Genomic DNA, 17,294 nt, shown 5'->3' with positions numbered 1-17,294 from the left:
CTGGACCTGATGAACTGGATTTAGTATCGATCAACCAAGCGGATTAGTAAGTTAATTAACGTCGTACCAGCTACTAATTAGTATAAATTTTCGTGGTAATGATATAATTAATAATGTTTTTTTCTTCTTGGGGATCAATTAGTATATAATTTTGATTTTAAACACATAAGGTTAAAATAAACATCTCGTGAACAAACCTGCTCGGTCCAAATTCTCACGTAAGCTCTGATATTTTCATGATATTTGCAAAGTGCTGTGGAAAAAAGATTGGTAATAAATTATTTTTCTTTTTTTTTAATCAAGGTTGGTATTTACTTTACATTCCTTTATATACACAACTCTAAATTATGTGCATAAAAGAAGGCCTTCGTACTACATAAAAAAAAGCATGCCTTGGATTCCAAGGCATTGAACCTAAAAAAGGTTGAACTTTTGAAATCAAACATGCAAATTTCGTGAACCATATTTTTGATGAAAATGTAATGATGTTCGAACAAGAGTCGTCGGAGCAGAAAAGAAGTCCACTCGACCCTGTTCAATGGCTGTTTGCAGTTTTGCCCACAGGAAAGCAAACTCGGTACCATCCCTTTGCCTTGCCCACGGTTTCTTCCTCAAAAACCAAATGGTATTTCTTCCACCCAACCCCACACCATACCCATACTCTGGGAAGAGATGGTATTTTGAACAGAGTCTGTACTCCACAAGAACCTCCCTTATCAGAATTATTTTGCGTACAATGTATCTGTCACACAATGTTATCCATCTCCTCTGCCAATCGAATGAACTCCGCTACCCTGTGTCAGTATAAAAATCCAATCTTTCTGGTAGCTTTCTTTCGGCAGGAAAGCATCGAAGGCCCAGTCTTTCGCATCGCGTCCTTGCTTGATGAGGGTGGAGGCCGCGTTGGCGGAGCAGGGGCCGGTGGCGGCAGGCGGATTGGTGCCCGAGAGTCCACTGCAGGCGCCAAGGAAGGGCAGGGGGAGGCAGAAGAAGGTTGGGTCGACGGCGCCGTCGGCGGTGCAGAGGCTGTTGGAAGCGTGCAAGGAGGTGTTTGCCGATGGCGGAGCCGGCATCGTGCCCTCGCCGGACAATGTCGAATGGTTGCGGTCCGTTCTAGGTGCGTGGCTTCTGCACATCACCTGCTTGTTAAATTGTGAAGATGTTACTTTTATTACTGATGCTATGGTGTTGTTTTCGTTTCTGAGGATATTTGGGTGTCAATTGACGAATCTTGTCGCTTCATTTCTATTTCACAGATGAATATGGTTAATAAACAAATTTGAAAAAAAGAAGAAAATATGGATAAGGCCATTTGATTCCTCCCTTGCTTTGTCCATGCATGTTTCTTTTATTATGAGCAGTAAGTTTCATGTACCTTATAAGATTACTTCTGTGATCTTGCTATACATGATAGTCAAATAAAATGCGTTCTGCACTATGTGGAGATCATTGTAAACAATAATGGTAGCAATATTTGATTAGAATTTTGAGCATTGTATTTGCCATTTGCATTTGCTTGGCATTTATTAGAAAACAAATATTATTAACCAAAATGGCTCATATCTGTTGTTACCTTGATTTGGATAGTATGTATAATCCTTTTGTGTATTAAGTTGTCTGATTGTAGAGTTAACTTCAGCACAATTTGCTATGTGCATGAGCGAATGTGGGATCAACTTCTGTGGATTGTGCATTAATTTTAGATAAAATTAGTTATGTTTAAGGACTAGAAATACATGAGTTGTAACTCTATTTAAATATGACAATACTGTAATAAAATCTTTCACCTTTCCCAAATTCTACAACATAATCATAGAACATTGAATAGATAGGGATGTGGTATATTACACAGAAATTATGTGGCTCCGGGTCACACACCATGAGAAAATACACATGGCAAACACTCACATGTCAACCTACTAAATGATTTCCTTAGCTAAATATATGATGAGGGTGTGGTGGATCACCACAGAGCTGTCTGTTGTATTTTGATTATCTTTTTGTACATTTACAGCTGAACTTGTTTTGCCTTAACACTTTTTAAGACATCCTTATCCTTTTAGGTTTGTTTGGATTCTTTCGATGTGCAAACTGTATCTTCTAGTCTCTAATGTCTCTCAACCTGTAACTTAAGATTTGTACCTTTGAGTTGACAAATGGTGCATGTTCACACAAACTTGTTATTGATTCCATGGAATTTTGAAATCAACTTCCTATACGAATTCCTTTTAGTGTTTAGAAGTTATATCTCTGTTCATGCCTTACATCTTATATATATATATTTCATTCTGCTGATAGTTGCAAAATGTATTTGATTGTAGGTAACATAGGAGCCTCAGATGTTGGTCTTACTCAAAATGCATCATATTTTCAGCAGGATGAATCCACTGGAAGTCTGCCAATTACATACTTGCACATTTATGAATGTGATAAGTTCTCGGTACTAATCGATATTATTTAAGTTTTCTGAAGAATGTAGAAACCTATAAGCAATGTTTCAATTTTTACTTTAGTACCTGTTGCAGATTGGCATCTTCTGTTTGCCTCCATCAGGTGTCATTCCTCTCCATAATCACCCAGGGATGACTGTTTTTAGCAAGATTCTTTTTGGTTCCATGCACATCAAATCATACGACTGGATCAATGTGCCTCATAACACTGACAAGTCCAGCAATTTCGTGCACTGTGAGTTACCTTCTATTAGCTTTCTGTTACTCAGAATAATTTATACTTTGAAAATTTTCCAGTTTTGTCCTTAATATGTTTTCTTAATTCTTCTATACAACTGTCTCTAGGTTGATCTGCAGACCTCTCCAATTCTTTTAACCTCCTTGTTTCTGCTGTTGCAGCAACTCCACCTCCAGGACTGCGTTTGGCTAAGGTAAAGACTGATGCCATCTTTAATGAGTCTTCTACGACCTCTGTGCTTTATCCAGAAGAGGGAGGCAACATGCACTGTTTTACTGCAAGAACATCTTGTGCAGTGCTGGATGTTCTAGGGCCACCTTATTCTATTGCCGAAGAAGGGAGGGACTGCACTTACTATAGGGACTATCCATATGATAGTTGTTATGGTCAGTTGTTCTGGGCATTCATTTTGGCATATTCATTTATCATTTATTATCTTTGTCAATAGTTTTTGGTTAATTTGTCATTGTGGTTGGGGCATCCATTCTTTGATCACCACTGAATGCTGTTGTTTATTACTATCATAAGCTTTTACAATGCAAGGATTGGGGTGGGTGGGGATACCCTACTATAAGCAACGTACCAAGTTGCAGCACTTTGCCATGTTTCCCTACCCTATTGTTCCTAGTCAAGTTTCATTTTGTGGGGAGAGTAAACTAAGTGCCGGGCTACTTACCATTGTTTACTTGTGGCATGTTATAAACTTACAATGAATGTATGCACACCTAAATATTCATAGTTAAGGATTCTAAATTCTTGTTAGACACATATATGTCTCAAAATACTCGGAGCAGTAAGAGAAAATACTGTTCTAACTTCTTCTTTAAAATTGTACATTTGTCAATTTATTATGTCGGATCAATTCTCATGGGTAAAGAAAGCTTTTTCCAAGTTCATTCCATTCTTAGATATCCTTTTGCACATGGAATTAACCAAGTACGAACTGATAGCATTTGTAGGTAACAAATTAACTTGCAGTATTAATTTGTAATCATACTTGCGAAAATACATTCTATTACTTGCAATTTTCTATTGTATGGGTTTATGAAGACATCTGTTTTAAACGTTCCAAACTGTTCTATTTCAGGAGATATAAACACGATGCCCAATGGCAATGGGGCATATGCTTGGCTTGAAGAAAAGGAAGAACCCAATGACTTTGTCGTGGTCGGGGCAAAATACAATGGACCAAAAATTCTGGAGCAATGAAATGGTATAGTTTAAATCACTGCTGGGTTCTCACTGCCGAAAGGAGACGCTGCTTTGCTGTGTAAATGCAGAATTCTAGTGCCTGAAAAAGACAATGAGACTTTTGATTTTTGTTTGAGTTCCAAAGGAAAAGTTTCATGTGTTCAAACATTTGTTGATGTTACCATACTGAGCAGAAGACACTGATGACTTTGTTTCAATACATTTGACTTCGAGAAATAGTATGAAAGTCTAATGATGCAGGTGAAATTGTTGAATTAAGGATGTGCGTTGTGTATTTGATTGTATTGTTACTGTTTAGATTTTTATCCTTGCCTTTCTATTTTGTTCTTTCATTTCGACTCTTTCAATCTTTTAGCAAGTTACTCGTTTAGTGATGAATTTTGAGTCTGTTATCAGTTAAAGACGCTGTTGTTTTTCTTATTTGAGACGATAAGTCATTATGTTACCTGTTTTCTTATATCTATGGTATATAAATGCAATGAGAATTCCTCCTATAAACAAATTCTCTAATCCATATGATACTAGAAGTCTCCATCCATATGACAAGAGCTCATAATATAACCACTTCCTATGTTACAAAGATGAAAAACTCTAACAATTTTTAAAAAAATTTTAAGAACACCAAATTGCATTAAAAACTCAAAGTAGGAGAAAAATTATTCTTTCTTTTCTATTATCCTAATTTAATTTTAAGTTAAAGATGGAAAACCCAAAAATAGTAGAAGATATTTTTAAAAGTAATTTTCATTTAGAGAAAGAGCCTTCTTATTATTTATTTTTATTTTTATTTTAAAGATGAGGATATTTTTTATGAGATTTAAAACAAGCAGTTCCATTTGATGAGCCCATTGGTCAAATTAGCCCAACGGCTTTAGAACTTGGGAGTGGGCTGCCTCAATTTTCGATCATGATATTATTTTTTAAAAAAACCAGATGCCTTGTGATCTTCTCGAGTAGACGGAAAAGGATCTTGGAGGGAGGCGGAGGAGGAAGAAGTCGTCTTTGCAGGCATGGAGTCCGCCGGCGGGAATTCGCTCCCTGGCGTCGGTCCGGATTCGAAGAAGCGGAAGGTTTGCTACTTCTACGACACGGAAATCGGCAACTACTACTACGGGCAGGGGCACCCGATGAAGCCGCATCGCATCCGGATGACTCATTCCCTGCTCGCCCACTACGGCCTTCTTGGTCATATGCAAGTCTACAAGCCCAATCCTGCCCGGGACCGCGATCTCTGCCGCTTCCACGCCGACGACTACGTTGCCTTCCTCCGGTCCGTCACGCCCGAAACTCAGCAGGACCAGATCCGCGCGCTGAAGCGCTTCAACGTTGGCGAGGACTGCCCCGTCTTCGATGGTCTCTACTCCTTCTGCCAGGCCTACGCAGGCGGCTCCGTCGGTGGCGCCGTTAAGCTCAATCACGGACATGATATCGCCATCAACTGGGCCGGCGGGCTCCACCACGCCAAGAAGTGTGAGGCCTCTGGATTCTGCTACGTCAATGACATCGTCCTTGCAATCCTCGAGCTCCTCAAGCGTCACGAGGTGCGATGTTTCCGCGGTTTTATTCCTAGGTTTTTGGCGATTTTCTTTGTTTATCCCTTAGACTTTGGGGCTTTCTGCTATGTTCTTCTTCCTGTTTTTTGTTTTTTTTTTCATTTAACATTTAAAAGACTATCTCATATGAAGCTTGTTGATGGTAGAAAAGGATATGTTTTTTTACATGTGCTTTCTGCTAATTTGATTTTGGTGTTCCTTTGTCATGATTTGGATGATTCGATAGCATCTGTTTCAGACAACCAGGTGCCTTAGTTGTGCTGTTACTTGACAATGGTATACCATGGAGAAAGAAGTCATAGTTTTAGCTGAAGATAAACCTTGTCAACTGTGTTGTTAAAAACTTATTTATAGCTTTCTTATCGTTAGGTTAATGTGAAATCAGTTTTGGAATTCCGTAGATTGAATGAGATGAGTATTAATCACCGGAGGATTGTCCACCTAGGGAGCTCAAAAGAGAAGCAAAACCTAATCCATCCCAAAATGACTAGCCATTTAGGGGAGAGGTTGATCTTTAATACAATCAAATGAAGGGAGTCCATCCATGTCCACATGTGGTCACTGATTACCATCCACCAACAATTTCTCACGCCTATCATAAATCAGAGGTATGGATCGACAATGAGGCACTTGTTCATTTGGGACATGGTGCAAATTGTTGAAAATCTCCAACCCACCCAACACGGCTTGGAGGTGGAGGTCTAGCTATGATTTGCTGTGCTCCAGAGCCCAGAGAAATGAGAAGAGGCTCAATTCAGAGGTGGAGGAGGTCTAGCTATGATTTGTTGTGGATTTCACCTAATAGTTTTTTTTGTTTACTTTTAACCTTCTTGACTCTGGTGTTGATGATACTAAACTATAACTTCAAGTCCTTTCCATGCATGTGCATGCTTTATTTGGTAGTATTGGAGCATAAGTCATGTGCTCTGTCTATATTAATCTTCTGAATATACCTCTAATAGTCTGCATTGATCATTGTTCTTGCAGCGAGTATTGTATGTGGACATTGATATCCATCATGGGGATGGAGTAGAAGAGGCCTTCTATACAACTGATAGAGTAATGACAGTTTCATTCCATAAGTTTGGAGATTATTTTCCTGGAACAGGTGACATACGTGATATCGGATATGGGAAAGGAAAATATTACTCCCTGAATGTTCCATTAGATGATGGAATAGATGATGAGAGCTACCAGTCTCTCTTCAAACCCATCATGGGCAAAGTTATGGAAGTTTTCCGGCCTGGTGCTGTGGTACTTCAGTGCGGTGCTGATTCGCTGTCTGGAGATAGGTTAGGCTGTTTTAATCTTTCCATCAGAGGCCACGCAGAGTGTGTGAGGTACATGAGATCTTTCAATGTACCGTTGTTGCTGCTGGGTGGTGGTGGATATACCATCAGGAATGTTGCTCGCTGTTGGTGCTATGAGGTACTTTAATAAAATCTATCCATTGTTGCTTGCTGTTTTTATAGCAAGTGTAGACTGTATAGTTATTCTGATTGCCGCTGATATTATTAGCATTTAGAACCTTTCTTAGAGTGTTTCCATTGTTTGTATAGTGTTTCCTCATTTGGGTATTTTTAATTCTGTACTATTGTGAGAAAAACTTTAAAGTTTGTGAAGATAATTCAATTATTCTTACAGCTATGAACTTGCCATTTGTCCAACATAGCTTTTTCTTGTTTTCTATTCTATCAAAAGGTTCATTGATTGGATTCCTTTATGATTGCATATAATAAATAACATGTTTCTGCTCAAAAGCACCATTTTTTTTTTCAAATTCTACCTGGAACCAAAAGAATCTCCTAGCTAAAGCTTCTTAAATATTGCATAGGATCTTTGCTGAATAACACCAATTCAATCATATTGGCTATTACCTCATCACCTGTTTGATATTATTGGCATGTGTATGACAATTCTTTCTGTCTACTTATGTAATTCATTCCAAGTTCATTTGTGAATTTTCTTGAGCAGACAGGAGTTGCACTTGGAGTAGAAGTTGATGACAAGATGCCTCCAAATGAATATTTTGAGTACTTTGGACCAGATTATACTCTTCATGTAGCACCAAGTAATATGGAGAACAAAAATTCACACCGTCAATTGGATGATATAAGAGCAAAACTTCTAGATAATCTTTCAAAGATTCAGCATGCTCCTAGTGTGCAATTTCAGGAACGACCACCTGATACAGAGCTTCCTGAGGTATTTCTTTTTGCTTAATCTTTTCTATATTGGTTTGTGATCCTTATCTACTTACCACTTTTATCATATTATTTCTTTAAAGTGCTTTCCTTGTATATTCCACCAATTGTCGCCTGAAATTCATGTTGTGTGTGGCTATATATGCATATAACATCGTCTACATGCAGCAGAATATGGTGTGTGAACTTTTTCAGAAAGGAGATGTTCAATCTTAATTAAATATTATCACAATGGGGTAAAGGATTGCTATTTCTTCTGTTTTTTCCTTGGATGCTGATTCTTAGTTTTGTGTGCTTGCGCACTATTTCTAGCTTATCTATATAAAATGGAAAACTGGTGATAATTTGTTAATTTATTTTTTTGATGCTGTTTTCCTGGAAGAGCCAGTCCATTTTGGACTTGTATCTCTGAATATGGAGATTAATGAAATTTGATCACACTATAGGAGAAATCATCCTCTTCTTATGATCTGCAAGACTGCATTACATGTACATGTACATGGTTGGGTTTCACTTGCAGTGGCAAAATCGTTTGTCTTGTCATGGTAACATTACTCATGAATGTGTCTAGCTAATCATGTTTCCTGACAACTTAGGTTACATACCTCAAGAATAGAATAAAATATTGAGATATTTTTGTGAAATGGAACAGAATATTGATTGTGAAGCTGCTAAAACTTCATATAAGACAACATATAAGATGGTTTCAAACATACTTGAAGCATGATAGGAATGAACTTGAGATGTAAAATAGACCTCAGCTGCAGATGTGATGTAATAGTATATTGATCGTCAATGTAATTAATGCATGAAACACAATAATCAGCTACAGGCATTCTTGAGGAAAAATACGTAATATTGATTCCAAAATGTGCTTTCGGCACATTGCTTATCCACGTTGCTTAGGTCATGATTGAAAACAGGTAAGATCATCATACATCATTTCTGCACATAGTCACGTTAATCATGCTTTTTATAAATCTACCCATAGCCAAGTGACTATCCAATATCAGCTCAAAACTTCAAATTATAGCTCAAATTAGAGTTATTTAGCAAATAAAAATTTCTATTAATTTTGATTCTATTATTTCTTGTTTTATACTTTTCTATACATGCATGGAGAAGAGATCTCAGTTTTCTGTACTCTTGCTGTCTTGCATGAGGAAGCATCTCACTGTTATTGATGTTGAAGGCTCATTATATAGAAATATCTGGGCATTCATTTCATTGTGTGAGATGTGATCCATACACACATTGGAGAAGGGATCTAACTGGGTGTTGTTTGTGAAGATGCATTATACATTAGTGTCTGATCTTTTAAGTCAACTTGTTCAGCAAGAGTAATTTTATAAAATAAACTTGAGAATGTAGACACTTTCTACTTAATCTATTTCTAGCTCACTGTTTAATGTATTTCTTCTCTGATATTCAGCCAGATGAAGATCATGAAGATCCAGATCAACAACATGATCCTGATTCTGACATGGAAATTGATGATTCCAAGCTTCCAGATGAGCCATCACGGTAGTTTTTTTTCTGTGGCTCTTTTCTCTTTTTTTTCCTCCTTCATTTTATGCCTTTGTTGAGAGACAGAAACATGGTTGATTCCAGGAAACCATTCTCTAATAGTACACCAAGTATGAGAATTAAGAAGGAAAATTTGGAGACTGATCTTAAAGATCAGGTATAATTTCTGTTCTTTGTTGTATGCATCTAGTTTTATATGCAAGTATGTTTTTTACCTCCTAGCATTATGCATTGATGTTTTTTCCTGTTCTGCTCCCTCTTTTGGACTCTGATCCAATTCCATATTCCAGATTTTCAGAACATTGAAGAGTGAGAGTTGGGACCTTTATACTGTCTTTATTTTCCTCTTACAATGTTTTATTTTCTTAATAGATAGACATACTTCAGTTTATCTGACCATATTAGTCATGCTGTTATTATAGTTCTTAGTTACACTAAATTCTTAATCTGGTTAAGGTCCAGAATTTATATATCCTTTCTGCCAAGTGGAGGACAAGGAAGGTGAAAGATTATGGAAGAAGAGGTAATTGGAAGATTGGCATCTTTGCAAGGAAGTAATAAGGGATTCCTATTCTTAGCACCAATATATGCCAATGTTAATCGTCATTAACTTTATAGGTGGAGGGACTAGTGTTGACAAACATAGACTCTACTATCAAGGGATTTAAAGTTTACAGGGTTTAAGTACCATTGTGAGTATTTTGTCAGAGGAAGGGACCATTAGGCATTACATATACATGGATGACTTGAGACCTTTATTGAGTCAAATGAACTTGAGAGATTGTGTCATCTAAAGGCAACTCTAGTAGTAATTGTAATTTTAAAGGTAAATTTCGAATTTCTTTTCCTCCTCTTTTACGCAATGTTTCTATGACTATTAGAATTTATATCCATAGGAAATATGAAACGATGCGATAGACAATTTGCTGTGTGTTTGTGGATACACTTTATATCAGCCAACATAATAGAACTCCCACTCCCTCATAAGGTCCAGAGAGATACAGTGTTTCAGAAAAGATCTTTATCATTATCATTCAAACATGCATGCACTCTCTTTGAACTGAGTAGATGTTCTATGCTATTTATTGCTAAGTTATATTGTTTAATAATTTACCATAGATATATGTAATCCATTTTATCTCTTGATTTCTCATCAATAATAAAATTTTTATGCTTGTTGATCCCTTCTGCTGCACCATGTGTGGTCTATGCTTCTGTAGATTTCTTTTTAGTAGAACTTTTTGGCTTCTATCAGATGTTATTCCATCAACGGGCTTAGGCTTTTTGATGTAATACTAGTTCTGAGCCTGGATGACAAAGTTTCGAGCATTCTATTAGGCACTTAGAACTGTTATAAAGCTTCTATCACATGTTATTCCATCAATGAGGCTTAGACCTTTTGACCTAATGCCTTGATGCTAGTCGACAATGCCAGTCATGTACGGGGTTCTTCATCGCATTTGTTGTCCAATGATAGGATAGGATTCATGTACCTGAACCTAAATAGTTGGGATTCATTTATTTAGTTTACTTGCTTGGTTGTTGTCATTTATTGTTGGCTTAGACATTTTCATTGTCAGTCATTAAAATCTTATTTTAGCTCCAATTTTGTGCCTATGGAGTTAATATCTTGACAAACTATTCTAACTTTTCTTTGGTCTGTACTGACACTAACCCTCTACTGGAGAATTTGTAGACTTAAATTCTCATTTGTTTCTTTTGCCCTTTATCCCTCTTCTCTTTTAGATTCTGATGTGGTAAAACATACCAATTTTGTTTCTGCTGCATTAATTCCTGTTTTTGCCTGATTCTACAAATAACTGACAGTATTGTTGAAGTTGTAATTTACCTATCGATCAATGATTACCTTTTGCCACCATGGAAAATTCTGTCTCGATAACTTCCATCCCATCTCGAACACAAGGTTAACAGTACCTGCTGTTCTTGGATATATAAGATCAAAATTTTAGTTCACAAATATCCAGAAACATATATCATAAACATCTGAATGATCCTGACTGATCTTAGCTTAATTAAACAAAGTTTTGTAGTTGACGGACTTTGAAGTATTGAAACTGCTTGGTTCCTCAGTAACATTAGGTCTCAATGTTGTGTGTCTCATGTTATCATCTATTCTCGAGAAGTTTTTGTTTAGTTCATGTTATCATCTCAATGTTCTTGAGTGACATTAGGGTTCTCAATCTTGGAGAGTTGTTCAAGGATTGTTTTTGACTTGTCCTAATTTTGGTTAGTACATGTTGCAGGAAGCTCAAAACAAAGTAGTGGGGGATCACGGGAAAGCTGTGGAACCCATGGCAGAGTTCTCAGCTCCCAAGGTAGCTTCTACTGTTTCTACAATTGGTCAATTGTTGCATCTGTTTATAACTATGATAATTAACATGTTTGATCTCATTTTCCCCTTATCGCATACTAGGCTTCAGATATAAATTCCATGGAGGTAGATGAACCTGGGACCCTAAAGAATGAACAGGACAATCACCATAAGTCCTCTGATGCTCCATCTTTTATGTACCAAAAATCCTGAGCAAGCAGCAATTTTAGAATGTTTTTTAAAAGATACGAGCCATTTGACAGATCAACTAAATTAATCTATGCCTCATTTTCACCATTTATGACCAGTGATTACGAGCAACTTCCCAAATACTGGGAATTGAATGAGCGCAAGTTAAAACACAACCCCTGGGTGAGGTAAATGTGATTATGGATTTACTTGTACAGTCAAAATAGACGTTCTTTTGCCGTAAGATTCTACAAAATTTAATATCTATTGACATCGTCAACGCTATCCTAAAAATCTATGGGGGGAAAAGGAGAAACAAATCGCTTAGTCTTGTAAAGTTGCTTGCATTTAATCAATATTTAGTAGTTCAATTGTGTGATAAGATAGTGGTTAAATTAATCTACCTTGCTTTCTCAGCTAGATCGGGTTAATTGATTTGTTAGTTTGCCATTTCATGTTAATTGACCTAAGATATTTAATTTACTCCCTCAATTGATTCACTTAATTTATCTTGCACAGTCATCTTGATTCTTGATTGATTCATCACTAGTCAATTTATCGAATCAGTCCAACTGGCACAACTTGTTGGATGGCCTTCCCCTGATTCTCCTAAAATTAAATTCGCTAAGCGATTCTTGACATGGCAGTCTAATTATTTTACTAGTTCGAATACTACGGACGTAAAATTATCATTTGAACCCTCGATACATAGTAAACCGCTGTACCTCTTATCGCAAGCATAACTTGCTTGTTGACACATCTAATTGGCATCTTTAATCTCGTTGATTTGTTGAGTTAGACCAATAAACTAGATCTTTTGTCTAAATTAATCTTGTCAACCCAACTTGTCTAATTATTATCATTGGCTAATTCAACTTACATGCCAAGTAATTTGACTGACCCGTCAGGATCACTTTAGCTCATTCAACCCATCTGACAAATTAATTCATTTAGCCTAAGTTGACCAACTCACCAGGAATTGGCTCCACCAACCCAGACAATATACTTTGCTAGTCTATAATATACCTTTTTTTTTGAAAAATAAATAGAGTTAAAAAATGTATCTATTTTTTAAAAAATAAATAGAGTAGGAACGACTAATCATAAATAGAGATGAAATAACTATTTTTTTAAACCGAAAAACCATCCCTTATATACAAACAATCCCAATTTTAAAAAATCATTATCCTAAATTTATTTTTACAACTAAATATACAAATATTTATTCAATGAATTGTAGAATTGATATTTCTGATTTTTTTATATTTTAAGTAAGCCATTATTTTGTTTTCACGCGGTCAAAGGCACTGAAAACTTGGAAGAGGTGAAGAGGTGTAGATTAATACTAATTGAATCCACTGTTTCAAAGTTGAGCACTAGTGATGTCGGTATTTGAAAAAAGCCTTCTGAAGAATTCATATACTTTTTAATCAGTGGTGAAAAAGTCATCCGTTGATCTTTTAGTTTAACTTGTTGTTTACGACAGATCAAAGGAACCAGCAAAATAATCACTCTCCTACTGTAACAGATCAAGATTATAGTAATACTCCCTCTTGCTCAACCAGGTATTCTAGGATGACGAAGAAAGCCGTCACATTAACACCAGCAAGAAAGCACCAGTGTCATGATCTTTCAACGCCTTCGCTTGCCCATTCTCCCTTCGTTCCTTTCAGGTTCTAATGCACATTGTGGGTTGATGCCAACCTGTTAACAATTATTAATTCAAACCAATGGTAGAACACTAATGAGAGAATGAAAAAGAAAAAAAATTTTGATTTCAAAAGAGACAACATTGATATCTCGATCGAGTGTTTTCAGTCGAAGAAAACATCGACATGGAACTGAGACGACGAGACTTCGAAGCTTTTGTTTCTCCTCTTATCATGCGCAGCAGGTTTATCAGCCTCCCAATCCTCCACCGAGCGCTTGGCTCTTCTCTCTTTCAAGTCCCTCATCTCCGGTGACCCAACAGGCGCCATGTCTTCATGGGGAAATACCTCCCTCCACTTGTGTCAATGGCGAGGAGTGACATGCACTGATCTGAACGGCCAAAAGCGAGTCACAGCTTTGAAACTGAACTCTCTCCAGTTGGCCGGCAAGCTATCGCCGTCCCTCGCCAGCCTCGCCTTCCTCAATGACCTCGACCTCTCTTCCAATGCTTTCTATGGCCCCATTCCGCGAGAGCTCAAAAACCTCTCCAACCTCAACCATCTCGATCTCAGCAGCAACGTACTTCAAGGAGACATCCCCCGCGACCTGGGCTCCCTCTCCAGACTCCACAGTCTCTCCTTATATAGCAATCGTCTCACAGGAGCCATTCCTCCTGAGATTGGCAACCTCTCGAGCTTGACAAGGCTTTACTTGAGCGTCAACCAACTCAGCGGCGCAATTCCTGCTTCGATTGGCAACCTCTCCTCTCTCACTGTCCTTTATTTGGACAATAATAATCTCACAGGTGCCATCCCTTCTTCTATCGGAAACCTTGGTCGCCTCACCGTACTCTTTCTGTTTGCCAATGATCTCGCCGGGTCCATCCCGGCCGAGATAGGAAACCTGGCCGACCTGACCACTCTATTCTTGGGTCACAACCAACTTACCGGCAGCATTCCTGAGAGTTTGGGGCTGCTGCGCAATTTAGATGCATTGATTCTGAGGAACAACAAGCTGGAGGCAAAGAATGCTGCCGAGTGGCTTTTCTTGCATGCCTTGACCAATTGCACCCGACTTAGAGTGCTAATCTTAGAGAGCAATAATTTAGGTGGAACGTTACCAAAATCGATAGCTAATTTGTCCAAATTCCTCGTTACATTGAGCCTTAGTGATAATTACATAACTGGAAGCATTCCGGCAGAGATTGGAAGGCTTGTTAGCTTGTCAAGAGTTAATATGTCGTCCAACCTTCTAGGTGGTGCCATTCCTGCAGCACTTGGAAATCTTGTGAAGTTGGTAGAAATAGACTTGAGCAGAAACTACCTTGGTGGAGAAATACCTGCATCAGTGGGCAACATCACTGGACTAGCCACTCTTATTTTGGCCTCCAATAAGCTGAATGGTTCCATACCTTCCAGTCTTGGAAAGTGCCGGCTAGCAAGATTGAATCTTGCTGACAACAGGTTGACTGGAGCAGTGCCTGAAGAGATTCACTCAATTTCTTCTCTCTCCATAATTCTCAATGTTTCACACAACTTGCTAACGGGACCGTTGCCTCCAGAAATTGGATACTTGATCAACCTCCAAACTGTTGATGTCTCCCACAATCAACTCACTGGTGGAATTCCTACCACCATTGCTCAATGCCAGCTCCTTCAGAATCTTTACCTGCAAATGAATCTTTTTCAGGGATCCATTCCTTCAACATTTAGCCAGCTGAAAGGGATTCAAGTTCTTGACATTTCCAACAACAATTTGTCTGGAAATGTGCCAGATTTTCTTGGAGGCTTCAATATGACTTATCTTAACCTCTCCTTCAACGATTTACAGGGTGAGCTGCCAAAAGATGGAATATTTAGTAATCTTACTGCATTCTCCGTGGTAGGAAACAAAGACCTCTGTGGTGGTGTTCCAGAGCTTGGCTTGGCACCATGCCCTGTTGAGAAGAAACATCCACATTCGAAGCTCATCCTAGCTATTTCAATTTCTGGAGGAATCTTGTGTATCATCTTTCTCATTAGCTTCTTTGTTGCTCACCATAAGCAGAGGAGGTTTTCTTCTTTCAACTCAAACATCGAAGGACCATATAGGAGGGTCTCTTTTGCTGAGCTTCATGCAGCAACAGATGGATTCGCACCTGCTAATTTGGTTGGCAAAGGTAGCTTTGGATCTGTTTATAAAGGTTTAATGAATTGGGAAGAGAATAAGGAAGTGGCAGTGAAGGTATTTAACCTGAAGCAAAAGGGGGCTTTAAGAAGCTTCACCACAGAATGTGAAGCTTTGAGAAGTATCAGACATCGGAATATCGTCAAGGTTTTAACAGCATGCTCAAGTGTAGACTTCCAAGGGAACGACTTCAAGGCTCTAGTGTTTGAGTTCATACCTAACGGAAGCCTGAGCAAGTGGCTCCATCCTGAAGTCGATGAGCAAAGCGCACTGCGAATGCTAAGCTTCAGCCAGAGATTGAACATATCCATTGATGTTGCTAACGCGCTGGAGTATCTTCACTGCCATGATCCAACCCCTGTTGTCCACTGTGATCTTAAGCCGGCCAATGTTCTCCTTGACCACAACATGGTGCCACACATTGGTGACTTTGGATTAGCAAGGTTTCATAGTGCAACTGCCGAAACAAGGGCTGAAACATTCACAAGTTCACTCATACTAAAAGGAACCATCGGCTATGCTGCTCCAGGTTTTTTTTTCATCCTTAACAACAGATTCATTTGATAGTAATGACATCTAAGGGCTAAATACAACAGAAGAATGAAAACATAGAAAAAGAGAAAACTATGTATATATATTAACTGAATTTTTATCTTTCAGAAGAATATTAGTTCCATTGTCTCGTATGCAATCTCATTGCAGTTTATTTATTCATAATCAATCCCTAAATTTTGATGTGGTTTTATCTGATTGTTATACCTATATTTCAGAGTATGGTTTGACCACTAAAGTTTCTGTCCAAGGGGATGTGTACAGTTATGGAATACTTCTGCTGGAGATGTTTTCCGGAAAGAAGCCAATTGATGAAGCCTTCGTCGAAGGTTTGAACCTTCATAAATATGTCGAGTTGGCACTTCCCGAACAAGTTGTCAAGATTATGGATCCCATGCTATTGCTTGAGTGGAAAGGAGAAAGACGTCACATTGATTCATCAACACAGGAATTCATAATGAAAGCAATAGAGAGCGTTACTTCAGTGCTTAGAGTTGGCATTTTGTGTTCCATGGAATCGCCGGAAGAGCGAATGAAGATGGAAGATGTGGTAAGAGAGCTGCGCAACATTAGGGATGCATTTCTTGGGTTCTCTTTGGTATGACAGATAGTAAGAATATTGTCGAAGTTCATAATCCACTTACGCCCTTGCTTCTGTATCTGAAAAAAAACATGAAGATATTTAACGATAGCTTATATATACAGATATTCCCTATAGGATTTCTTCTCATAAGATTTTATGTAATCTATTCACTGTGTGTGCATTTTGGTTTGTTCTTCCAGCAATTTGCATTGTGAATTGAGTCAAAAGAAGGAAAATGAAAGTGCAACAGATGTGAAATTTGTGAATCGTTGCAGTATCATTGTAGGGATAACCTGAAGTTTATTTTCATTGAGAATGTAGATGGCTTCTTTTATTGAATCCATTCCATTTGATTCAGTAATTAGGATTTGACTATTTTTCTATTTGCTTGTCCATGAACATGTATCATGGACCATATAGCTCAAGTTGATTTTTATGATTAACTTTCTTAATGATCAACTATTATCCTAACAAGTCAGCAATAACAACCACAATGCTGAGCATTCAATATCCAACTTGAAGCATTAATGGTACAAATGTTCACAGCTTATCATACTGTTTTAGAACATGCAAGTTCCATTTTTCTTATCGATTCTACAAGTTGATAATGCAACAACATGACTGACGGCGGAGCCCAA

The 17,294-nt window shown here is 37.9% G+C and overlaps 3 protein-coding genes across 5 annotated transcripts; all 3 read left to right on the top strand.

Annotated features, from left to right (window-relative positions):
• Positions 1-677: 677 nt before the first annotated feature.
• LOC141838084 (plant cysteine oxidase 2-like) lies at positions 678-4,217 on the top strand. 2 transcript variants are annotated; one of them, XM_074725489.1, is made up of 5 exons: positions 678-1,117; positions 2,322-2,440; positions 2,526-2,685; positions 2,850-3,074; positions 3,776-4,217. In XM_074725489.1, exons 1-5 carry the CDS (start codon positions 886-888, stop codon positions 3,895-3,897), a joined length of 858 nt encoding a protein of 285 aa, XP_074581590.1. In that variant the 5' UTR covers positions 678-885; the 3' UTR covers positions 3,898-4,217. The 2 variants fall into 2 exon arrangements, with proteins under 2 accessions (XP_074581590.1, XP_074581582.1); XM_074725481.1 differs by having other exon boundaries at positions 2,514-2,685.
• Positions 4,218-4,840: 623 nt separating this feature from the next.
• LOC141841403 (histone deacetylase 1-like) lies at positions 4,841-11,988 on the top strand. 2 transcript variants are annotated; one of them, XM_074729583.1, is made up of 8 exons: positions 4,841-5,441; positions 6,441-6,881; positions 7,428-7,658; positions 9,090-9,181; positions 9,269-9,341; positions 11,449-11,520; positions 11,619-11,713; positions 11,825-11,988. In XM_074729583.1, the coding sequence occupies exons 1-8, from the start codon at positions 4,911-4,913 to the stop codon at positions 11,895-11,897; spliced, it is 1,608 nt and encodes a 535-aa protein (XP_074585684.1). In that variant the 5' UTR covers positions 4,841-4,910; the 3' UTR covers positions 11,898-11,988. The 2 variants fall into 2 exon arrangements, with proteins under 2 accessions (XP_074585684.1, XP_074585676.1); XM_074729575.1 differs by lacking the exon at positions 11,825-11,988 and having other exon boundaries at positions 4,842-5,441; positions 11,619-11,813.
• A 1,099-nt stretch (positions 11,989-13,087) lies between these two features.
• LOC141825534 (uncharacterized) lies at positions 13,088-16,678 on the top strand. The gene is made up of 3 exons (XM_074712915.1): positions 13,088-13,093; positions 13,569-16,050; positions 16,292-16,678. The coding sequence occupies exons 1-3, from the start codon at positions 13,088-13,090 to the stop codon at positions 16,675-16,677; spliced, it is 2,874 nt and encodes a 957-aa protein (XP_074569016.1). The 3' UTR covers position 16,678.
• The last annotated feature ends 616 nt before the right edge of the window (positions 16,679-17,294 follow it).

The sequence above is a fragment of the Curcuma longa genome, chromosome 1 (assembly GCF_044706935.1).
Source record: "Curcuma longa cultivar G26 ecotype Majalengka, Jawa Barat chromosome 1, ITB_CL_G26_1.1, whole genome shotgun sequence".
Taxonomy (NCBI): domain Eukaryota; kingdom Viridiplantae; phylum Streptophyta; class Magnoliopsida; order Zingiberales; family Zingiberaceae; genus Curcuma; species Curcuma longa.
This window is presented reverse-complemented; position numbering and strand designations above follow the sequence as displayed.